Source organism: Camellia sinensis, chromosome 3 (genome assembly GCF_055761805.1).
Source record: "Camellia sinensis isolate YWXY chromosome 3, ASM5576180v1, whole genome shotgun sequence".
Classification (NCBI taxonomy): Eukaryota; Viridiplantae; Streptophyta; class Magnoliopsida; order Ericales; family Theaceae; genus Camellia; species Camellia sinensis.
The window spans coordinates 83581013-83606696 of NC_138963.1; the positions used below are offsets into that span (position 1 = coordinate 83581013).

Genomic DNA, 25684 nt, shown 5'->3' on the forward strand with positions numbered 1-25684 from the left:
TCTCTTGGTATTTTGTTTTCAATATCCTAAAAATTTCATAACGGATGTCACTGTCTTGATTGGCCTAGCCCACCGTTTCTCTCAAACTTGATAGGGACACCCAGAACAACTCCATTAGTGGCCCCAAATCCTTATCTTCTCTCTCTCTCTCTCTCTCTCTCTCTCTCTCTCTCTCACTCTCAATTCCATATAACTTATACATATATATGTATATCCTCATGAATGGCTATAACATAACATAACATAACATATTCATATTCATATTCAGTTTCCTCTAGGTTTTACACACTCTGTTGATGGACTATTGCCTCTCCTACAACATACCTTTCGTCCTGGAATCTTTACCCTCCGCGGTGAAGAAGAACACTTTGAAGTCATCGTCCCAAGGGCTTCGCAGACTCGTATCCACAAACAACAAACTCCACTTCTTCGGCGATCGGCGATTTAAGCGGAGAGCGTTGATTGCGGTGGCCAGTGCTGACTGTGAATTCAGCAGCTTGAACACGCCGCTCGAGCCAAAGTCGTTTGCTGGGAAGTTTCTGAGCCGTGTATTACAGAATGACCTTGATTACTTTCATGTTGCTGTTGGTAAGCAGTTGGAGCAGTTAGCCGCTGATCGGGATGAAGCTGTTGCTCGCATGAATTTAAGCTTGGCTTCTGATGAAGCCGCTCTTCACAGGTTTGTGCTTTCACTAGAAAAAGTCAAAAAATAAAATGGAGAGATACTTTTGTTGAATTTAAAACCTTTTTTTTTTTTTTACTGAAATTTAAATAAATTTTAGCTGTTACTTTTCACTCTCTTTAGCATTTTTCATATATAGATGTTGGATTCTATGTATTTTTGTTTGTGTTAATGTCAATTTTTCAAATTATCGCTTGCATACCTGTGGCTAATTAATTGTTTTGGTCTCTGGCAAATTAACATGGGGTGATTCTTGAACAAACCTAACATTGAATTAGGGAAACACCCATATGTTTGATAGGGGAATTAAGGGGGATTGGACTCACAAGCCATGTTTGATAAGGGGATTGGAGTTGGGAGTGGGATTGCTAAAACTTTAGGGCCCACATGGGTCCAATGTGCTTTATTGTTGTTGTCTCCTAATACCATGTTTGGTTGGCAAAAATGAGTGGTATTACTAATCCAGAACTTAATCCTATGGTTTGCGAAGGCTCACGCTCACCCCATTGGAAAATCAAGTAGCTGATCTTATTATCGACTTACAAAAATCCGAACGTGTGAGGATACCCTCACCTTGTAAGTTCCAACGGATTGTCGAAATGCTTGAAGAAGAGTATGGTTTGGACAAGCTGCTAACTATTATCGGAGGATGATGTCCCTCAGGACTTACAGTAGCTTCGGTTGTAGAATCTCGTGCAAGTTAGACTGTGGTTGTATTGGCTGCAAGCAGAATGTAGGCTTTTTAGATGTCTTTAGTCAATACTTGTGATGGAGAAAATACCAATTCAAATTGAATGGACGAGTGCTGTCTCCTTTGACAACAGTCTCAAAGAAGCAAAGTGGGACCGATCTAGGAAGTAGGGTTGATTTGGGACAACTTTCGTCCCTTGTTCTTAATGCTTAATTTGAAGTTGACTTTACTCGGTATTGATTCCCATGGTATTACTAATCCCAAATAGTGCCAAAAAATCTAGGGCTTGTTTGGTTTGTATTTGAGAAACATGTTTTGAGATAAAAAGTACGAAAATTTGTTTGGTTTGGTTTTTTTTCAAAAGATGTTTTGAAAAATTATTTTGAGAGAGTTTTGAAAAAAGTGATTGATTTGATGTGTATGAGAGAGAGATTTGCTTGGAAAACTTGTAAACCAAACAAGTTTTGGAAAAAAAATTTGGGAAAATTTGTTTGGTTTGGCTACTTTTGAAAACTTATTTGTAGAGAATTTTTTCCAAAATTTTTTGAGAAACACAAACCAAACAAGGCCCTAATCTCCCTACCAAACACGGACTATGTCATGGATTCAAGTACGAGTATCGGGTTCGGGTATGTATCTAAGCGTCATACCTTCATAAATTTAAATCTTAGGATATTAGGATATGTATCAAAAATAGGATACGGTTACAGACACTCATTATGGACACATATATTACATATTATATAATATTCATAGATTTTTTTTATTTATTTTTAGATGGGATTCATAGATTAAAATATTGTAAATTATGTAGAAATATATTTGAAATTAAATAAGATTTAGAAAAGGTTGTGAAATTTTTATCTATGTTCGGTTATAAATGTTTATTTTTTAGCAAATGTGAGTTTCTTATTCTTCAAATGTTGTAAAAAGTTGAAGAATCCAAATGTCTAAATTAGATACGGGTGTCAGACACATATTCCACACCCTCATTCTTGTCATATCTGGTGGGATGGCATGGGTACTTTGGGGGCATAGAAGAGTCATGTAACATTGAACACATCCATTGGGGTTGTTTGTTGCAGCTTCCATAAGCTGATTATAGCTTATTTTAATCTAGTAGTTTGTGCCAGACTATTTGGTACAGCTTGTGCTTATAACTTATTAGTAAGGTTCTGAAAAGCGGTTGCAGTCGCTGTAACGGTGGCGGTGGAGCGGTTGCGGTTGCGGGGTGTAAAGGCCGTAGCGTAACGGTTGCGATAACCGGAACCGTGAATTTTTTCATTTTTAGCATAATTTGAAAAAAACTTACCGATACGCACATTTTTTTTCCATGATCATATTTATTGGGTTTTAAAATAAATATTGATTAATTTTTATAAATTTTTTAGTTTGATCCAATATATTTTATATTTTTAAATCATTACAAACTGAGTTTTTTACATTTTATTTTAATAATTAATGACTTTATATTATATAAAAAATTAATCACTAACTATTATATATAAGATAAACAATGACAAAAGTAAGAGAATAAATAAAAGCTTAAATATATATATATATATATATTAATCAAACCAAATGGATAATGACCACACTTATTGTTATTATTATTATCATTATTATTATTATTATTATTAAACAATATATAGATAGACACACACAAATAAAATGGTTGAGTGATAGCAGCTGAATATAATAGTATAAGCCTTACAGCTTCAACGAATCAATAACATGTTCTTCATCTTCCCTCTTCTCTCTCTCTATCTTTTGTTCCTCCATCTTCCCTCTTCTCTCTCTATCTCTCTTCCCTATTTTCAACTTTTTTTTTTTCGAAACAAGCAATTCGAAACCGTTACGTAATGGTGCGTAACAGGCCGTTACGGCATCGTTACGACCGCTATAGCAGCCACTACAGCCGATACACCTGTGAATCTGAATCACACCGTAAAAGCGGCCGTAACGGGTGGCGGTAACAACCACAACCGTTACGTAACAGCGTTATGTAACGGTTGCGGCCGCTTTTTAAAACCTTGCTTATTAGGCATAAATAGTTTAAGGCCTCGTTTGGCATGTGCTTGTTTAGCCTAAAAATCAAAAAGTTACTAAAAAAATCAAAAAATCTATAATTTATACCAAAAAGACAAAGATTCTCTTTTCTCTCTACTTTTTGCACATCTTTTCGTAAAAAACCAAAAGGTCATTCCAAACATATTAGTTTTTTTTATCTTATATTTTAGCCAAAAAGTCAAAAAGTTACTAAAATAGCCTGTTTCCAAACGAGGACTAAATAACCTCAAAAAACATGATTATTTGGAAGCTGGAAAAAAGTTGCTTTTAGGTTTTATTTTTTGATTACCAGTTTTTAACTTACAATAAGCTACACCAAACACTCCCATTGAGAAAACTCTGATAGATAAAATTCTTTGATTAAGGGATAACTTCTTTTTTTTTTTATTATGTAGGATTACAAAACTTAATTAATGATGGATATAACTTTCCAACGATAAAATTAGTGCTTTTTGACCCATTAGTGGTGATAACTATATACATAATCTTTTCTTGACTTTGGTAAAATAAAATAGTCAGAATAAAAATGAAATCTCCTGGCAGTTCACTTCATTCCCTTATGGACAAATGATTTCAAGTTGAAATGTAGAGGACTTCTCATAAAGCTTATGCAACCCGTCTTAAGTGGATGTTAGTGTAGAATGAATTGATACAAAAGCATGGAAAGAAGAGGAAAGGGAAAGTAAATTCATTTTCCCCATCAAACTATCATATTTGTATCACTTCACCCCACAAACTATCAATTTAAACAGTTAGCCTCTTAAACTGTTGACACTAGTTTACTTCATCCTAAATTGATGCCCATCGGCACAGAAGTAATTAATTTAGGGTGTGAATCTCTTCACTTGAGCCTATAGTAGACAAATATCCATGTATCATGGAAAACCCAATTTTTTTGAAAATATTCAATAAAACACAAAATGCAATTAATATTAGCAAACTAATATCTCTGAATACAACTAAATTAGACAAATAACGTGCACAAATATTTTGTGTGCTGGCAGGTGTATTTTTTGTAAAATATATTGACTTTGTTGACAGTTTGTGATAAAGTGAACTAATGTCAATAGTTTAAGGGGGCTAATTGTTTAAATTGATAGTTCACCGAGTAAAGTCTAGGAAGAAACTCATTCTTGAGAAATGTTTCTTACTCAAAAACTCGATTCTATGCTCCTGCATAAGAAACTTTTAAGAAACTGGCTCCCAATTGAGATGGAACCTCACAAACATACAAATCTCAAATAAACAAAAGAATAACAACTCAATGTATTCTAGGACTTTCTATTTACATAATATTTATTTATATTAAACAAAGAAAATTTGTAGATGACATAAATCTCTGATATGTATTCATATTTTAACACATAAATAAGTAGAAAAAATAATTACTAGAATATATTTATGAAAAGCATACAGACTGAAGTCATGACTTGATGTTTGTTAACAATATGTTTTGAAAAGCTAATCAAATTCAAGATATAAAAAAACTGATAAAAGATTTAGAAAAAATGTGAAATGTACTTGAAATTGAATAAGATTTAGAAAAAAATGTGAATTTTTTTAAAAACTATTTTAGGTTATAAATGTTTATTTTTTAGCAAATGTGAATTTATTGTTTTTCAAACATTGTGAAAAGTTTGGAGAATCCAAATGTCTAAATTGGATATAGGTGTTAGACACATATTCCATACCCTTATTCTTGTCATATTTGGTGGGCATGGCCTGGGTACTTTGGGGCAATAGAAGGGTCCATGTAACATAGAACACATCCATTTGAGAAAACTCTGATAGATAAAAGTCATTGATTAAGGGATAATTTTTTTTTTTGTAGGATTACCAAACTTAATTAATGATGGACATAACTTTCCAACGATAAAATTAGTGTTTTTTGATAGTGGTGATAACTATACATATCTTTTCTTGACTTTGGTAAAGTAAAATTATCAGAATAAAAATGTAACTTTCTGGTAGTTCACTTCACTCCCTCATGGACAAATGATTTTAAGTTGAAATGTAGAGGACTTTTGATAAAGCTTATGCAACCCCTCTTGAGTGGATGTTAGTGTAGAATGAATTGATAGAAAAGCTTGGAAAGAAGAGGAAAGGGAAAATAAATTCATTTTCCCCATCAAACTATCATACTTGTATCACTTCACCCCATAAACTATCAATTTAAACAATTAGCGCCTTAAATTGTTGACACAAGTTTACTTCATCCTAAATTGGCACCCATCGGCACATAAGTGATTAATTGAGGGTGTGAATCGATTCACTTAAGCCTATAGTAAGGAGACAGATATCCATATATCATAGAACAAAACACGACCCAATTATTTTGAAAATATTCAATAAAACACAAAATGCAATTGATATTAGCGAACTGATATCTTTGAATGCAACTAAATTAGACAAACAACGTGCACAAATATTTTCGTGTGTTGGAAAGTGTATTTTTTGCAAAACATGTTAACTCTATTGATAGTTAGGGTAAAGTGAACTAATGTCAATAGTTTAAGGGGTGTAATTGTTCAAATTAATAGTTCACGGGGTAGAGTCTTAGTAGCAAGAAACTCATTCTTGGGCAACGTTTCTTACTCAAAAACTCGATTTTATGCTCCTACGTAAGAAAATTGTAAGAAACTCACTATTTATAAATAAAAAAAAATTGTAAGAAACTCACTCTCAACCTAAGAAGCACGGACATGGACACGGACAAACTATATGACACAGATACGACACGGATACGGACACACCAACACACCAATTTTGATAAAAATGCATGACACGTCACGTGAGGGACACCCACGAAATATCAATATCTATACAATTCTCTATTTCTCTTTATACATTAAATTTTTCTACATGGTATCAGAGCAGGTTTAGAACCTAATATTTTCGCTTCCCCGGCGGGCGGCAACCTCACCTTAGCCGTCCGCCGGACCTCAACCTATTCCGCTGTCATCTCTATCAATACATATAGCTTCCAGTTCGCCGCCACCAGAGGCGACTTCTCTACATACAAAGATCAACCACCTTCTCAACCTTTTAGTTCTACTACTGTGACCCTCTCTATAATGGTTTTGGTGTCTCTGCAATGTGGGCTGTTCTTACTATTGTTGTTGTCTTTGACTTCTCTGTGGGTGCAACACTTGGAAGGGGTGTAAATAGGGGTTTTGCAACACTGCTTGCTAGTACTCTTGGCGTTGGAGCTCATCGAATTGCTAGTTTTTCTGGAGAAATATGTGAGCCCATACTACTTGGGCTTTTTCGTCTTCATACTAGCTGCAGTAGTGACATTCATAAGATTTTTTCCAAGAATGAAAGCAAGATACGATTATGGGCTGCTGATATTTATATTAACATTCTGTTTAATATCAGTATCTGGTTATAGAGATGATGAGGTGTTAGAGATGGCCCACAGGAGGCTATCCACCATACTCATCGGTGGTGCCAGCGCTGTGATTGTGTGTGTATGCATTTGTCCATATGTGGTGCTAGTGTTGTCAAGGGCTTCCAGCCATCTATCTATCAGGCAAATAATGGTGGGGCCAATTTTGTGGCACATGGTTAGAACCTTTTCAGAGGACTACAATGATTTGAATGTTGAGCCTTCGTTTGGAGAGACCAATCTCGACTTTGAAGGCAGAGAGAGGAGCACTAAGGAAAGCACACCCATTCTTCTTTTATTTATTTAATCACACTCACCAAGTTTGTTTCACTCTCATTATCACATCCACACACACCGGTATCATGTTGTCTTCAACTTTCTTTTATTTATCATTTTAAAATACACCCTTATCATGTTGTTCCCCACCTTCTTTACTTTATATATATATATATATCTCTTTTTATTATATTCTATTACTCAAACTCTCCTCCATTTGATTTTAAAATCACTTATTTTTTATTTATTTTTTCCAAATCACTTTTCCTCCTTTTTACATACCCCCACTTTATTTTTGAAACAATCACCCTGATATTTTTCATATAATCCATCTATACATATTTTTTTTATCTATTTTCTTTCTCCCTTGTTTTCTTTCATTTTATTTTTATTTTTTCAACGCAACACTCCCAAAAAAAAAAAAAAAAAAAAAAAAAAAAAAAAAAAACATTTTACGAACTTGTCATTTCTTTATGCCGGGGATCAACCCCGATCAGCATTTTACACCAAAAAAAAAAAAAAACACACACAAACACACACAAAACAACCACATCCACAGGCGGAATTTTGCTTCTCTACTCTGCTGCGGGTCGCTTTTTCTTGCCTCCGTCCTGGGCGGCCCTTGCCGGTGCTGCCTCTGTGTTTCCCGCACCCACTCCACTGGGCACGATCACTACTCCCTGCTCCTCCACTGCAGCATATGGCGGACCTCCAAATCGGAACATAACGGTGGCCTTCCGCTTCAGTTCCTTATTTTCCGCCTTTAGCACACTTATCTCTGCTCGCGCATCATTATACATGCGTTGGAGCAGAGCCAGTTGGGCGTTTAACTGCTGCACCTCATTTGTCCTACTCTGCAGCCGGTGCGACAAGTTTGTGACCGCAGTCATGGTTTCCACACATGACTTCAAAGTATACTGATTCGCCTCAATATCTGATTGCGCTGCCATTCTTTGCTCCACAGACCGCATAGGAAAGGTCAACGGAGCAAACTCAGGGGCGTTTGGTTGAGGTTCAAGGGCAACCGCACCGGTTATCTCTCTTGTGGACTCGTTGAGGTCGGGAAAGAGAGTAAGCAGACCACGGGAAGAAGAGGCCATGTTCTGGGTAGCTGGACGGGAAGAAGAGGCCATGTTTTTGGGTTGCTAAGTGTTTCAGAGAAGCAGCAATTACCGATTGGTACTGTCAGACAAGGTTGGTTACAGAGTGTTTCAAGATTTGCAGCTCTTCGAGACAAGCTCTCTGAGAATGCAGAGGTTTCAACTGGTTTGTTATGCTTCCAAGCCTCAGCCTCCGCTTTGGTTTATAAAGACCCTGACGAAGAGGCCGACACGCGTTCTGTCGGTCACGTGCATCGCCGCGTGTCTGGCGCGCCTTTTGATGGCTCGCCGCTCGATGATTTCTGTCGGGCACATCTTTTGATAAAGTGGGCGCGCCTTTTGAGGGCGCGACTTTTGCGGGCTCGATATATATATCTACATGTATATCTTTTGGGCAGCCTATATACACACTCATACAGTGTCTTCTACATCGGTCCGACATGACCCTATAAACTGTCCCGACATTAATTCCGGTTAGCTCCACTAAACCTAACCCACTACACCACTATCACCTCCTCTCCACCTACTACTCCACCTACTACATACCTACCTCCTTTAAATCTTCTATATATAGGACTCATTGTAAACACAAAATACAACAATCAATAATACAATCAATATCTATACAATTCTCTATTTCTCTTTATACATTAAATTTTTCTACACTTAATGTTATATATTTTTTACATGTCACATATATGAATATATTATTCAAAGATAATAAAAAAAATGCAATATAGCACTTATTTTTATAAATTTACGTTGATTTATTATTATTATTATTATTATATTCTAATTTATTTTGTTCATACTTATAAAAGCTTTATATGTGTGTTTAATCGATGGTTACGTGTGTTCCCCAAGTGTGTAAAGAGTGTCCGGGGCTAAAAAACTTTTTAAAAAATAAGACATGTTTTGACAGTGTTGGAAATGTGTCAAGAAGTGTCTAACGAGGCACGACACAGATATGCCACCCTTTTAGAAGTGCCTGTGCTTCTTAGCTCCCAACTGAGATAGAATCTCACAAACATACAAATCTCAAATAAACAAACGAAGAACAACTCAAAGGTATTCTAGTACTTTCTATGTACATAATATTTATTTATACTAAACAAAGACAATTTGTAGATGACATAAATCTCTAATATGTATTTATATTTTAACGCATAAACCAAATAGAAAAAATAATTATTAGAATATTTTTATATTTAATATATAAAATATGTACATGCTCCCAACCCTATGAACTTATATATCCCCTCACTCCAACGCTCATGCTTTGTGCAACTAAGGGTAAAGTGAAATTTTCCCAAAAAAATGAAAAGCTAAAATTTTACATATTGCATACTTTGTATAATTATATTTATTGTGAGTTTAAGTATCATTGTGTATACTTCATAAGCTAGAACTTTGCTAGACAAATTTTATAATTTTTTATTAGTTTTTAGATGCCAAGGGTGTTTTGGAAAAAAATTTCAAATTATTGAACTTGGACTGTAGATGTCACCTGTGGGTTATTATCTTGTGGGTCAAGTTATGTTTTTGGGTTCATTACCATTAGGCCAAGAATATTCTATTTATTAAGAAATAATTATTTTCTATAGTTTGAGTCAGAGTCCTAGTAAAATGAAGAGAGTTTGTAGTTTATGAACATATATGTTATCTTATTAATAATTAGAGTGAAGATTTTGAGTTTGTGTGAAGTTTTTACAACTTTGTGTGATGCTCTATATAATCTAACCTTGGCTGTAATTGCTAGGGAGTTCTAGATGAGATTCCTAAATTCTTCGACAAGAAGAAAAAGAGGAAGAGGAAGAAGAAGAACACTATTCTCTAGTTACTATTCATGAACTCCAAAAAGTATCTTTCCAACTGCAAAACCCTATTTAATCATGTATCAAATTACCTTCTTCTTCTTATTATTATTACACAATATCACACTATTCTCTAGTTACTATTCATGAACTCCAAAAAGTATCTTTCCAACCGCAAAACCCTATTTAATCATGTATCAAATTACCCATGATCTTACCTATCTATTGGCCATCAATTTAACAGTTAAAACCCTAAACTGTTGTTGTCCTCGACTTCCAATCTTGTTTGGTTTCATTTTCAGAATGTCTTCTGAAAAATACTTAAAACTATTTTGAATATTTACCAAAAAAGATGTTTTTAATTTTGAAAAACTATTTTTGCACAAAAAAGAAAACCATATGAAAATGATTGAGTGTTTTCAAAATTTTTCCATTGTTTTTCCAATTTAGTTTTTTATGTTTTGCAGAAAACAGATTGTGGAAATGAACTTTTGAAAAACAGGCCAATACTTACCTTTTACATCTACAAACCCTAGAAGTCTTCTTCTACCTTATAGAACCTTAATCCTTAAATTTTTCCCTAACTAAAACCACAACAATTCCTATTGTAGGTAACCTAAGGTCTTAGTTTCTTAAATTGTCCTACATTGGTTTGGTATTTTAGGTAACCTAAGAGCAAAAATTGCAACTTTTTTCAACCTAAATTTCTCTTTTGGCCTATTACCAAGGTTACTAATGTGCAGCATTCATCAAAATTCAATGCATTTTCAAAAGAATTTTAAGCCTAAATCACAAGTTTCAAGAAAACATAGTAGAAAATAATTTTTACAATTTTGGAGACTAAACTTCTATACCTAAAAGTTGCCATTGATGTTGTCCTTAATCAAAGTCAAGGAAACGGCTATGAAGAGCAAACACATGAAGATCCACCTTTTTCAGTCCAACATTAGTGGCAGTAACCACTGCCTACTTTTTCTCCCATTGAAGTTTTTAATGTAGACCTGAAAGAGCATATGAAAGGAACAAAAGTCAAAGTGTCCGCTATAATTGATAAAAGTGGTAAAGAACATGATTGCCTCTATACAAGGGTTGACAAAATCAAACTAATTGATAAGGATCCTACTGAAGTTTGTTCTGCTAACCAATTGAAGGATGTTTATCACATGCATGACACCCTAACCATTGATTTAATTATTATAGATAAGTTCTATGGTATGACGGAAAAGTTGGATTATATGATTATCTCATTGTTGCTTTCCAATGATCAATTCAAATCCCCATTGGCTTGAAGAATTCATGCTTCATCAATGGAGGACCAAAGTTCGAAAATCATCATACTTCATTGCTTCAAAAATTGATGACATGTTTTCTTAAATGTAGGGAAAATGATGTAGATCATGGAAAGAACAAAAAATGACATATATGAAATTATATACGTTGCATGTCTAAGATTTTTTCAAATATAATAATAATAACAATGGAGAAATTACAAAAAAAAAAAAAAAAAACCCCTAGGATTTAGCTCTTATGACAAAATATAGCATGAAGTTTAATTTTATCTCTTTTGATTTGTTTTCAATCTATAAGCCATCTGCCTTTTTTTGTCAAGTAAAATCAACGGGAAAAAAATGGTATTTTAGTCATTAAACTTAACAAAAGAGATATTCTAGACATTTTATTTACGCCTATATTGAGTTTAGTGGTTAAAATACAAATTTTTTGTTGGTTTTAATTAACAGAAATAAGTGAATGGTTTAAATTGAAATCAAATAAGAAGATTAGAGTTTAAATTGACAAAATTAAAAACTAGGGGTTTATTTTGTTGCAAGAGTTAAACTTTGAGGGTTTTTTTTTTTCCTCCCCTACTAATATTTTAGGGTCAATTTGAGGCTTGTTTCTAAATTATTCTTAAGTTTTCTTTTTTTTTAGAGAGAGACATGTCTTTTATTAAGTTTTATGTGTCAAGGGTATTTTAGTAATTCTGTAAATTGCTAGACATGGGTTGTAGGGGTCTCCCCATGTGTCATTTGTAGGTAAAGTTATATTTTTGGGTCTCAATTCTCATGCATGGTTATCATTGCTGACTCCATGAATTAGGAGAAAGGCTTGTTGTGCTAAGTTGAGATATATGGTCATCAATAGACCTAGACTTAGAGGTGAAAAATGGGTGGGTTTGGGTGGATCAAAACAGGTTATGTATTAAAACAATCCAATCCAAGCCAAACCTGTCCATTTAATAAACTTGTTTAAGTGGGTTGGGTTGAATTGGATACGGATTGGACAAATCAACCTGACCAATCCATATACTAAATGTGTGAGTTACTCTCTATGGGTTTAATTGGTGGTGATGGTAGTGGTGAAGAACACAGGTACACATATATACATAGACATAAGCATATGTAGTTTGTGTTAAAATTTATCAATAAACCTACCACCACTACCACCTCACCTACTCCACTAAACCTAACTCACTACACCACTACCACCTCACCTACTCCACTAAACCTAACCCACTACACCTACATCTATATAAGGAACCATTTGTAATAGACAGACTATATCAGATAACAATCAATAATACATAAATTTTTACATGGTATCAGAGCTAGGTTAACAACCTAGTCATTCTGCTTCACCGGCGGGCGGCAACCTCGCCTTGGCCGCCCGCCGGACCTCTACACATATCTTCACTCCACTGCCACACATTATTCTTCTTGATCTTGATCTTCTTGTGTTGCAAATCCAGTGCCGGAAGAAACTCAAGAATTCTCATCTGCTTTAGAAGCCACTTTATCCTCCTTTGTTTGTGATCCCATATCCATCACAACTGGAACCACCGTTTTAGATACATTATCTGAGTCTACAAGAGAGGATCATATGCCTCTTCTTTTGGCTCTCCCACAACCAAATTACAAGCATCCATTGCCGGAACACCATCAGTAGCTTGAATTACTTCAGGCAAATCAGCTGGCTTTACTGAATCAGCAAAAGCAGCAGATTCGGCAGCCAAATTAGGATCATCTGCTTTTGATTCCCCTGACTCTATCACCACCACGTTCTTCTCAATAACATGAGACTCGTCATCTGAACTGCTGCTGCCACTGCTAGAGCTCCCACCATCCAAAGACACTCGTCCACTATTTGATTCTTTCACAGACTCAACATACTCGATACTAACATTCTTCCTGTCAGAATCATCCACATGCTTCCAGCTGATCACCCAATTATGTTGTTTTTCTCTCTCCCATGTGACCCACTCTCCAACCTATACTTTTCTTTTTTATTCTTTCCCCACAATCTTTTTTTTAATCAACCCACTATCTCTCTCTCTGGTCCCGTTGTCCACTTTAATCAACCCCACTATCTTTTATTATTATAATATATTTCCCACACTATTATCCTTCACTCACCCTATATCCACTGATTCATCAATATATATATCTATATTGATTTTTCACAAAACTTTATTTTATTTTATTTTTATTTTTTCTATCTTTCTTTTTCATCAATACTTCAATATTCTACAACACAAAAAAAAAAAAAAAAAAAAAAAAAAAAAAAAAAAAAAAATCATACGTCAATTTTAACATGGGATTCTCTTTGTTTGATTAGGAGCTACGTTCAGTGTGTTTTGGTATTCCTCTAGATGATTAAGAACTATTGAAATTTTTGTTTTTTTTTTCTTTTCTGCACTTATGATAGTTGTCTGAAGATTTTTTTATTTCGAAACATCTGATTTTTGTTACGTGGGGTTTGTGTTCTAAGTAGTATTCTTTACAAAATATTTTATCGGGTGATAATTTTAAAAAAAAAAAAAAAAAAAAAAAAATCATACACAAAAACAAACCACACATCGTTTTATTCATGACAGGGAATTAACCCCGATCACATTTCTATAACAACACACACAAAAAAAAAAAAAAAAAAAAAAAAAAAAACAACAACAACAACAACAGATTTGTTTTCTTTTCTGCAGCGGTCACACATCGACCTCACTTCTTCGCCTCTTCCGCCGGTCTTTTCTTCTTGCCCCCGTCCTGGGCGGCCCTTGACGGTGCTGCCTCCGTGTGTTCCACGCTGCCGAGCACGTTCACTCCCCCATACTCCTCCACTGCAGCATATGGCGGACTTCCAAATCGGAACATCACGGTGGCCTTCCGCTTCAGCTCCTTGTTTTCTGCCTTTAGCACACTTATCTCTGCTCGCGCATCCTTATACATGCGTTGGAGCAGAGCCAGCTGGGAGTTTAACTGTTGCACCTCATTTGTCCTGCTCTGCAGCCGGTGCGACAAGTTTGTGACCGCAGTCATGGTTTCCACACATGACTTCAGAGTATACTGATTAGCCTCAATATCAGTTTGCACCGCCATTTTTTGCTCCACCGACCGCATCGGAAAGTTCAACGGAGCAAAACCAGAGGTGTTTGGTTGAGGTTCACTGGCCACCGCACCAGTTATTTCTCTTGTGGGCTCGTTCAGTTCTGGAAAGAGCGTGAGCAGACCACGGGAAGAGGAGGCCATGTTCTGGGTAGCTGGACGGGAAGAAGAGGCCATGTTGCTGAGTGTTTCAGAGACGGGTTGGTTACAGAGTATTACAGAGTTTCTCTCTCAGCAAAGGAAGAGTTTTTTTCAGAGGATTTTTCAGAAGTTTTTTGTCTGCCTCAGCCTCAGCATCAACCTTGGTTAAATAGCGAGGCAGCCACGCGTATCGCGCGCCACTTGACGCCAGACGACAAACGGGCGCGCCAGCCAAGGCACTCACGTGCCTCGCCATCATGTCCGGCACATCTTTTTATGACTTGGGCTCGCCTTTTTGATGGCACGCCTTTTTATGGATTGGGCACGCTTTTTGATGGCACGCCTTTTGAAAGATTGGGCACACCTTTTGAGGGTGCGACTTTTTAAGGGTCCGACAAGACTCTGTAAACTGTCCCGACATTGATTCCGGTTAGTTTCTACAAGGGTCCAGCAAGACTCTGTAAACTGTCACAACAACTGTCACAACATTGTCAGCTACAACGGTCCGACATGACCCCATAAATTGTCTTCTACATCGGTCTGACACCACCATACAGTGTCCTCTACAACGTTATGACACCCCCATACAGTGTCCTCTACAACGTTATGACACCCCCATACCGTGTCCTCTACAACGTTATGACGCCACCATCCAGTGTCTTCACCAATGGTCTGACACGACCATACAGTGTCACCTATCCTCTTTTATTTTTATGTATTTTCTTGTTTTGTTCCTCTCTCCAAACTCAAGTTGGTTAGTTTCTATCCTCCTTGAGTTTGCGGGGGGCTGTTAAAATTTATCAATAAACCTACCACCACTACCACCTCACCTACTCCACTAAACCTAACCCACTACACCACTACCACCTCACCTACTCCACTAAACCTAACCCACTACACCTACATCTATATAAGGAACCATTTGTAATAGACAGACTATATCAGATAACAATCAATAATACATAAATTTTTACAGTTTGTTTCAATTTTATGGGTTTGTTGAATTATTTTCTTGGCTACCAAACATATGATGTTAAGAATATTGGCCTTTCTTTAGTTTTTATTTTCTTAACAATCCTAGAAATTATCTCTCTATTTTCTCGGTATCAAATAGAGCATCCAGTTATATGTATAGGAGTTTCCTCTTGTTGAGAAAATGGAGGAATTGTAGAAGAAAACAAAATATAGAGATTATGTTTATTTTTTATTTAATACATAGCCATATATTATACAAGTACATATTTTTGTTTACATATATCATATATGGGTTGGGGGTCTTAGAATGTGTACCAAATGATGAAAACTTGGACAATCAAAAATTCAAGGCATGTTCGTTTTCATTTTTATCAGGAGTTTCTTCTTTTTTGAAATGATTAATATGAAAACAAAGAAGACAATTTTATTGGAAAAAGTATGTGACAGAATTCAGCATTTTTCTGAGAAATATCTGTTCCTTCTGGTATAAGAGTTGGACATTGGAGGTGGTGGTGGGGTGGGATGGTGTAGGTGGTGGTGGAGAAGGCGATGTCCATTTAAACAGGCACCCATGTCGAACTCATTTAAACCCAATTTTAATTAGGTTTGCAAGATGCAACCCATTTAAACCCGTGTTCAAACCCGTTTATGGATTTGGGTGGGTTTAAATGAGTGAAATTGGGCTTGGTCATGGGTTCAGGTTCAGTTTGCTACCTCTACCTAGACCTAGAATATTCCAATTAGTCATTTTTTTTAGTTTTCTAAAGTCACAGACTAGTCCTAGTGGTAAAGCTAGGAGAGCCATCAGCCTATAATTACAAATGTATTGTTTATATTGATGAGAGTGAAGGTTTTAAGAATTTGTGTGAAGTTTGTGACTTTATGTGGTGCTTTCTGTACAAACAAACTAATCACTTCCCCACCTATTGGCCATCAATTTGACTTTTATAACTTAGCAATGAGGTGATGTCCAGTCTTCTAATGACATTGATTCCAGAAATCCTGCAACCTATAACTTCTGAAAATCATACCAGAACTCATATTTTCCATTTTAGAAACCCTAGACGCCTTCTTCTACCTTGTACGAACTTAACCCTCAAAGCTTATCATGACCAAAGCCCACCACAGTTCTTATTGTAGGCAACCTTAGGCTATAGTTTCGTAATCTGTTCTACATGGTGATTCTATTCTCTAGAAACCCATGTTTATATCTTTATGCTTTGCCATTATTGTGGTTCAAAATTGATACCATCATCTGTGGTTGCAAGGACATCAGTTCATGCCTTCATGATACGATATGGTGTGTTACTGTTTCTTCATGCAGGCAGGAATGCAGTATGAATGTATAAGTATGCCACAAATTGAGCTTGTAGGTGATTGAGTTAATTTTATATACCCGGAGTTGTAAAATTTGGTGTTGCCATTGATGTTTGAAGTTGATTTTAAGGACACTAAAAAAACATGAAACCTACTTAAAGCTCCATTCTGAATGCCCACTATCACGTATTTGCTTCATTGATTTTGTATCACATGGAGGTTCTCTTTGGGCATTTTCCTTGGTGTGTGAGAATTAAATGAAGGTGGAACCATAAATGATCTTAACTGTAGTCAATTGCCAGAGGTAATTTCATAAAAAGTAGAAAAATTAAAGCATTCTCCCCAAGGAATTGAATCAACTATTTGATGCAGGGGAAGCATGTTGAAAGACAAATGGGAACAATGATTTTGAGTATGTTGATTTTGTTTCCGGTTTACGAATGCTGGAAACAAAACTCTTCTCTAAATTGGTTGATTCACCATGAAAACTAAGAGTAAAGGCATCAAAGTCTTTGTTGATGCTGCAGAAAACCAAATAAATTGGAAAAGAAAAAGAAACCTTTCTCACATATTTATTAATATAATAAAAACACTGCATAGCCGCAAGGGCTACAACCTTATTTATACTAAGGTAGACCTAATTCCTGTAGAACAAGACAAAAAATAAAGTAGGAAAACTGAAACAACTCGAATTAGGAAACGTAAGAATTCTAGGCTATTTTGTACTAAACCAAAACATTCCTAATCAATTATTAATTCCAAAAATAAAAATATAAAAAAATATAAAAAAACATAAAAAGTCCTAAAATCTCATCTGCATAATTGTTGTTTAAAATGGGCAGTTAAGGCGAGCTTCCAACGATTGTCATGTCGTGTTGGTGACGGATATAACACGTTACCTTCTTAGAAATGTCTGTGCTTCTTAGGGTGAGCTGTGAGAATATATTATATATATGGCATTAGTTTGTAAATAGGAATTAGTTTGTATTTCCTTTTTCAGTCATAGATTTAGGGCTATATGAACTGATGAACTCTTTGTCAATTACACAATTAAATATACAGTTCTTATTCGGAAAACTTACATGGTATTAGAGCCGTGTCTGAAACCCTAGTTCTCACCTCTGATTGGTTTGAAGTTCTTCCTTCGATTTGAAGGTTCCTTTGCCTCATTAGGTTCTTTACAACTCTTTTGATCTCGAAACGTGTTTGATTCGAGGCCTGTGGGTGACCATCGGCATCAAGTTTTCTCGCCAGAATCGCAACGTTGTCTCTTGTGACTTGGTCTCTTGAGTGTCGTGACCCGTCTATTCTTGCATTGCGACCTATCAGCTACATCATCGTGACCCATCGTCGCATCGTCTGCTTCACCTGTCTGGTTCGAAACCGTAACCGCCTGTTTCATCCCTGTCCTAGTTCGATCGACTCATTCTGGTTCGATCAAAGTCATGACTCGTCAACTCGCATCTGATTTGCTTCACAACTTCGACTTAGAATCCGAAAGTTGAAGTCAATTTTGATCTCTGCTTTTGCTTGCCATCAATTTTGGTCTCTGGTTCGTTGTGACCTTTCTCCCTGTTCGTGACCCATCTGGTTCCTTGCATTAGTGCTTCATGACTTTTTGTTAACTTGTTTGGCTGGTCTGGTGCTCTCTCTCTCTCTCACTGTCACTGACCATCTGATATCATTCTATTTGATTTATTAAAGTTTGACCCCTCAAATTTGTTAAAATTTGACCATATGGTTATTATGATGTCTCTTGCGTTTAATGAGTGTGCCTTCCGCCATCAAAGGGGCCATTGGAAGTATTACTGTCCCAAGAAGGGACGTCTGCCTGCCTCATCTTCTCAGCAGTCTTAGATCCAGTTTTGCACCCCTTATACTCAATTTGTCCCAACTCTTTATCCTGACTTGGCTTCCTTGAGTATTCAGATTAATCAGCTTCAGCATATGCTGTCTACCTTCCAACCATTCCCGTCTGCCTCCATTGTTTCTTCTCTTCATTCAGGTTTGTTTAGGTCTTCTTCAAGTATTTCTTCGTCTGTCTAGATTTTTGACTTTGGTGTCTCTCATCATATGACTCCCCATCTCCCCTTCTTCAAAATTATACTCCTCCTTCCTTTCCTATTACTGTCAATGCTGCTAATGGGTCTGGTATGTCTGTTATATCTGTTGGGTCTGTCGTACCATCTACTATGTCTGTTGTCTCTATTCCATCTGTCTTTTATATTCCTTAGTTATCTGTCAGCTTATTATCTTTCAGTCAGCTTGATGCTTCTGGTTTTGATATTATCTTTTCTTTTTCTGTCTGTTCTGTGCAGGATCGGATGTCTAAGCAGCAGATTGGAACCAGCCGTAGAGTTGGAGACCTCTATGTGGTGGAGAGCTTGCATCTGCCTATGGCAACCTCTCAGACTGCCTTTTCCTCTTTTCAGTTAGATTCTCTGTCTAGTCCTTTCTACTTGTTGCATTCTAGATTAGGGCATTTGTCTGCTGATCGCTTACGGTCTTTAGCTCAGTTGGGTATATTGGGTAAAGTTTCTCCTCGTGAACTTACTGAATGTCGGGGGTGTAAACTTGCCAAAATGATAGCCTTACCTTTTCATAAAAGTACTTCTATATCTGATACACTATTTTCTTTAGTTCATACTGATGTTTGGGGCCCTTCTCCTATTCTCACCAAAGGAGGTTTTGCATATTATGTATTTTTTGTTAATGACTGCACCCGTTACACTTAGGTTTATCTTATGACTTATAAGTCTGACTTCTACCAGATATACCGTACTTTTCAATATATGGTCACTACATAGTTTGGGTCTACTATTTAATTGTTGCGATCTGACTTGGGTGGGGAATATTTTAAAACTAAATTCTGTGAATATTTGGCCAAATTGGGTACCATTCACTAAACTTCTTGTACTGATACACCTATCCAAAATGGTTGAGCTGAGCGTAAACACTGTCATCTTCTTGAGACAGCTAGGCCTCTCCTTCTCTTTGCCTCCGTTCCGGCTCCGTTTTGGGGTGAAGCAGTTCTTACTGCTACTTTTCTTCTCAACCGTATGCCTATCCCCCTTCTTTCTGGTCAGTCTCCTTATGAGGCTCTGTTTTCCTAACTTCTTAATTACTCCCTCCTTCGTGTATTTGAGTCTATTTATTTTGTCCTTTTACCCCATAAAGATAGGATCAAACTTAATGCCCGGTCTGTCCTATGTGTCTTTTTGGGTTATAGTCTCACTCAGAAAGGTTATCGCTGTTATGACCTTGTTTTCCGTTGCCTTTATGTCTCCCACCATGTTGCCTTTCTCGAACGTCTACCTTACTTTTAGCTTCATCCTCTCACCGTCCCAGTTTCCAAAGAGGATTTGGTTCATATCGATCTATTTCCTTCTGAGGTTCCATCTGATGAGTACATCTCCACTGTTCCTCCTGAGCTTGTTCCATCTTCTCCTCCTGCTTCACCTCTGGTTGCTTCTCTTCCTTCGGCTTCTCCTCCTCCTCTGTTAGTTTATTCTTGTCGCAAGGCTCCTCCTCTACCAGTTGTCTCTACCCCTGTTGTTGATCCTCCTGCTTCTGATGACTCTGATCTTGCTGCACACCGATATTCTACTCGTGAGCGTCGTCCTCCAAACAGGTTGGGTTGGTCTAATACATGTTTTTCTGCCTCCTATCATATTTTTTTTTTGTTATTCATTATTTTTCAGAATCTTAGTCTTACATAGGGGCCTGTCAGGATCTTAATTGGGTTCAAGCTATGGAGGATGAGTTGTTTGCCTTGCAGAAGACTAACACTTGGGAGTTGGTTCCTTTGCCTGCTGGCAAGAATCTGGTTGGTTGCAAATGGGTCTATAAAGTCAAAACTCATTCTGATGATTCTCTCGAGCGATACAAAACTCGCTTGGTTGTTAAGGGTTTCTCGCAGGAGTATTGTATTGATTATGAGGAGGTATTTGCCCCTATTGCCAAGATGACTACTATCCGTACCTTGATTTCTATTGCTGCTGTTCGACATTGGCCTTTCTATCAGATGGACGCTAAGAATGCTTTTCTTAACGGTCATCTCACTAAGGAGGTCTATATGCGTCCTCTTCCTGGCCTTCTTCACTCCTCTGGACAGGTTTGTCATCTTCGGCGTGCTCTGTATGGTTTGATGCAATCTCCTCGTGGTTGGTATGATCACTTTCAGACTGCTGCTACCGAGCTTGGGTTTCATCCTTCTGCTTCCGACTCTCCTTTGTTTATGAGACATATCTCGGCTGGTTTTGTTGCTCTCTTGCTCTATGTGGATGATATGACCATCACTGGCTCTGACTCTTCTGCTATCTCTGAGGTCAAGTACCATCTCTTCCACACCTTCGAAATGAAGGATCTGGGTCCATTGCAGTATTTTCTTGATATTGAGGTTGCCTCTTCTCTAAAGGGCTATTTTCTGTCTCAGGCCAAGTATGCTAATGAGGTTATTCACCGTGTCGGTCTTACTGATACTAAGGTTTTTGATACCCCTATTGAGCTTAATGTGAAGTTCAACTGTATTGATGGTGTCCCTCTGGATAATCCCACTTTCTATCGCGAGCTTGTGGGTTGTTTAGTTTATTTGACTGTCACTAGCCCTGATCTTGCTTATACTGTTCATGTGGTTAATCAGTTCGTTTTTGCTCCTCGCTCTACCCATTGGGTTGCTTTGGTTCACATTCTTTGCTATCTCCGGGGTACTATCTTTCAGGGCTTACTGTTGTCCTCTACTTCCTTTTTAGACTTGGTGGCCTTTGCTGATTCCAATTGGACTGTTGATATTAATGATCGCATGTCCACCTCTGGTTTCTGTATGTTTCTTGTCGATTCCTTGATCTCTTGGAAAAGTAAAAAACAAACTGTTGTTACTCATTCTACTACCGAAGCTGAGTACGTGCTATGGTTCATGCTACTGTTGAGCTTGTTTGGCTTCGTTGTCTTCTTTCTAATTTGGGTGTACCTCAGTCTTCTCCGACCTCTCTCTATTGTGACAATCGCAGTGCTATTCAAATTGCTCACAATACTGTCTTCCATGAACGAACGAAACACATTGAGATTGATTGTCACTTTGTCCAACAGCATCTGCAGTCTAGCTCTATCTCACTTCCTTTCGTCTCCTCGGCTTTGCAACTTGCGAACTTTTTCACCAAAACTCACAGTACTGCTTGGTTTCAGTTTCTTTTTAGCAAACTCTCAGTGTTTTCTGCTAAAACACCTTTAGTTTGAGCGGGGGTGTGAGAATATATTGTATATATGGCATTAGTTTGTAAATATGAATTAGTTTGTATTTCCTTTTTCAGTCATAGATTTAGGACTATATAAACTGATGAACTCTTTGTAAATTACACAATTGAATATACAGTTCTTATTCGGAAAACTTACATGAGCATCATCCCCGCCTTTAGAAATTAAATTCTCCTTGAGCTATGGATTTTGCATTTTGGAAGTGGTTTTATCAGCCATAATAGTGGTTGCTTTTTTGGGAAGTATTTTATCACCAAAAAGAAAGGATTGATAAAATGAAGGCTGAGAACACACACCCAATTATATACATCAGATCAAACTACATGTTGTTTGACATTGCATTTTTTTCAGCTAATATTGTTTGACATGGCATCTAATTTCATTCAAATAGATATAGATAGGTTTGAATCTTTTTGTAACTTGAATGGAAAGTGTGGAGAAGGATTGAACTCGTTAAGAATGGCATGGATGAAAGGGGATGCTTTTCTTCCCACGCTACAGGGCTTTGGTATCACATTTGTCCAATGTGTATGAGACTTGAAAAACTTGGAGGGTTCAGAGTTTACTGGTACTTCAGTGCTTTTCTTGGCCAGTCATAATTGACAGTTTTTTCATGTGTTACCCATCTTTTGTTACATAACGATATGAGTCTATGATCATGAGTGAGAACCTTTATTACCCATCTTTCTTGTTCTGAAGTACCCAGTCATCAAGTTGGACATCCTTCTGGGCTGGTACTGGTTCTGGAATGTTGTCCTGGTCTAAGTCTGCTGTACTGTCACTGCTTGAAGTTGAAAGTAAAATTCTCGTGTTTGATAACCTTTGTAGTAAAGGCACATGGCTAACCATCTTGCATAAGAGATATATGTGTTCCTACTTCAGTGGTATTGTTAATATGATATTTTTCTTTCTCTTTAGTGAGTTTCTTTTAAAAAATATCAAAAGCTTTGCACTTTTAGTTCAACTCCACTAGACAGACTTGAAAAGGAAATATATATATATATATATATGTATATATTTTGAGAAAAGTTCACTAAAGACAAAAATAAAAATAAAAGCTTAAAGGTCGACTTTTTTTTTTTTTTTTAATTTTTTTTTTGTCTTTAATGAACTTTTTTGGATTTTTTCTTTGTTCTTTGTTTTTTTTAGATCCTTCCACACTGGACGAACTTGAAAAGTAAAATTTTTTAACACAAATTTATAAAAAAAAAAAATTCACTAAAAAGAAAGTACAGAAAAAGTATGGCTCTTTTAGCTGATCCCAAACAGAGAAAGCTCTGAATCTGATAAGAGGCACTCTTAGGCGATATTTTCATCGAAGATAAGGGCTCAGTGTCTTCCTTCAATAGCCCTTATAGTAAATGTTGGTGGAATTTGCATTGTCCTCTGCATTTGTGTGTGTTTTTGTGTTGTTTTGCCTCCATACATGTTTTCTTTTGAAGTCATCCTATGTATCACTCAATGTATTTGAGGCTTCTGGAAAAGTTGGGCTATTGGGTTGCTACTGACATGTGCAAAGCACGTTAGCAATCATTAATACTGTCACAACAGTGTAGGGGAGGCTAATAAAGGAATTACCTGCATAAGTGTTGCATACATTGCAATTTGACCATAAAGGTTATATTAGTGTAGACCAGTGACGCTGAACTTCAGGAATATTTGGACTGTTCTAACTATACATTACTGAAGTGAAGCTGCATTTTTCATATTTCTTACTTATTCAAAGATATTTCTGAATCCAGGAGGATTGCAGAACTGAGAGAGCACGAGTGTGAGATTGCAGTTGAAGATGTGATGTATATGTTAGTGTTACACAAATTTAGTGAGATCAAAGTCCATTTGGTTCCAAGGCTCTCTAGGTGCATTTATAATGGCAGACTAGAGATATGGCCTTCCAAGGACTGGGAGCTTGAGTCTATTCACAACTTTGAGGTCTTAGAAATGATAAGGGAACATCTGACCGCTGTCATCGGCTGGAGGGCAGACTCTAATGTTACCGACAATTGGGCCACAACTCAGATTCCACGACTCCAGCTCTGCGGAGTCTATGCTGCTTCCATCTTGTATGGGTATTTTCTGAAGTCCATCTCCTTGAGGCACCACCTTGAACTAAGTGTTGCTGAGGCCAACTGCGATCTTGGAATAACATGTCGAAACCCCCTTCCACAGTCAGAATTGTGGTCGTGTGGGATAAAGAATATTGCCTTTGGGCGCATTAGCAACACACAGTCCATATCGGTGGGTCAAGATTCATGTAGCCGAGGAAAGAAACGTGAGAAACTGAGGCGGTACATAATGGGATTTGACCCCGAGACATTGCAGATGCGTGCAAAGCCAAAAACAAAGGAGGTTGTGAATCTAGTTGAGAAGCATAGCTGCGCACTTTTTGGGGATGAGAAGACGGGTTTGATCGAGACCAATGAGGTGATTTTGACTTCACTGTCGAGCCTCAAGAGAATAGTTTTGGAGGCTGTTGCATTTGGTTCTTTCCTTTGGGACACGGAAGAATATGTGGACGCTGTATATAAGCTCAAGGAGAATTGATTAGGGAAAAAGTGAAGTTTATGAAAGATACGAGTCTTAAATGTGTATATATGAGTTCTCTGTTTTCAAATCTTGCAGCACTCGCACTCCGGCGAATTTTATGATGTAAAGTATACAATGGTTTTGTAAATAATGTAAAATATGGCTTTTGCCAGATCCTGCTTTTGTTAGCTTTTTTACTACTTTCTTGCTCATAGGTAGTAAAACCATCAATCTGAATATTACCAGTGCCTTTTGTTTTTGGTGTGTTCTCTGTCTGGCATTATGAATTTGGATAAATGGAATTTTAGTATGATTATTACTAGTAAGAATGTTATTGTTCCATATTTCCCAAGAGAATCATTGCCAGAGAAATAGACAATAAGCTCGAAAACTTTGTGAACAACTTTCAAATTTAAGTATTGGAATTGTAATTTCCAATATCTGAAGGTTTAGTACTTCTTGATCTAATATTGAGTTCTTCATTGTTGTATCTGTGGTTTGTCCATGGATTACATGTTTAGATAACCACAATTGATCAGTAAAATTGACAAATATCATATATATATATATATATATATATATCATTTGATAATTTAAAGAGAATATCAAAAAAGTGAGAAATTGAGAAAATAATTTGAAATTCATGAAAGTATAAGTGGTTAATACACTAATTTTTACGAATAAGTGTTGTACTTTTATGATTTTGAGATTATTTTTCATTTTTTTGTTTTTGTTGATATTTTTCCTAATTTAAATTGGTTAGTCAGAATTTTTAAAATTTGGGGTATTTGACTCCGCGTTTTCTAGAATAGCAGACTTTCGTCTTTGATATTTCTTAACACGTCCAAACAGCAGTACTACTAATTTAAATGTTTCTAGATCTTTTTCCCTCATTTATGATTTTTTTTTAGTAAGGCTGTGTTTTGTCGAGAGATTTAAAAAAAAAAAAAAAAAGTGTGTAAAATTAAATAAAATAGATATATTTTATTTACATTTTATCTATTTTTTTTCCTTTTCAAATTCTCCATCCAAACACATTGTAAAGTTGTATTTGGTTGGAAGATTTGATGATAAA

The 25684-nt window shown here is 36.5% G+C and overlaps 1 protein-coding gene across 1 annotated transcript; it reads left to right on the forward strand.

The window, feature by feature from the left end:
* The first annotated feature begins 3 nt into the window (after positions 1–3).
* Positions 4–24868, forward strand: LOC114268317 (phosphoserine aminotransferase, putative (DUF760)). The gene is made up of 2 exons (XM_028209483.2): positions 4–679; positions 23826–24868. Exons 1-2 carry the CDS (start codon positions 297–299, stop codon positions 24625–24627), a joined length of 1185 nt encoding a protein of 394 aa, XP_028065284.2. The 5' UTR covers positions 4–296; the 3' UTR covers positions 24628–24868.
* The last annotated feature ends 816 nt before the right edge of the window (positions 24869–25684 follow it).

What these genes read in the sequence shown, in the direction of transcription:
- LOC114268317 (XM_028209483.2), top strand. Translation starts at nt 297, where the DNA reads ATGGACTATTGCCTCTCCTACAACATACCTTTCGTCCTGGAATCTTTA. An exon ending in GATGAAGCCGCTCTTCACAG is followed by an intron (nt 680 to 23,825) that starts GTTTGTGCTTTC and finishes TTCTGAATCCAG; the next exon opens with GAGGATTGCAGAACTGAGAG.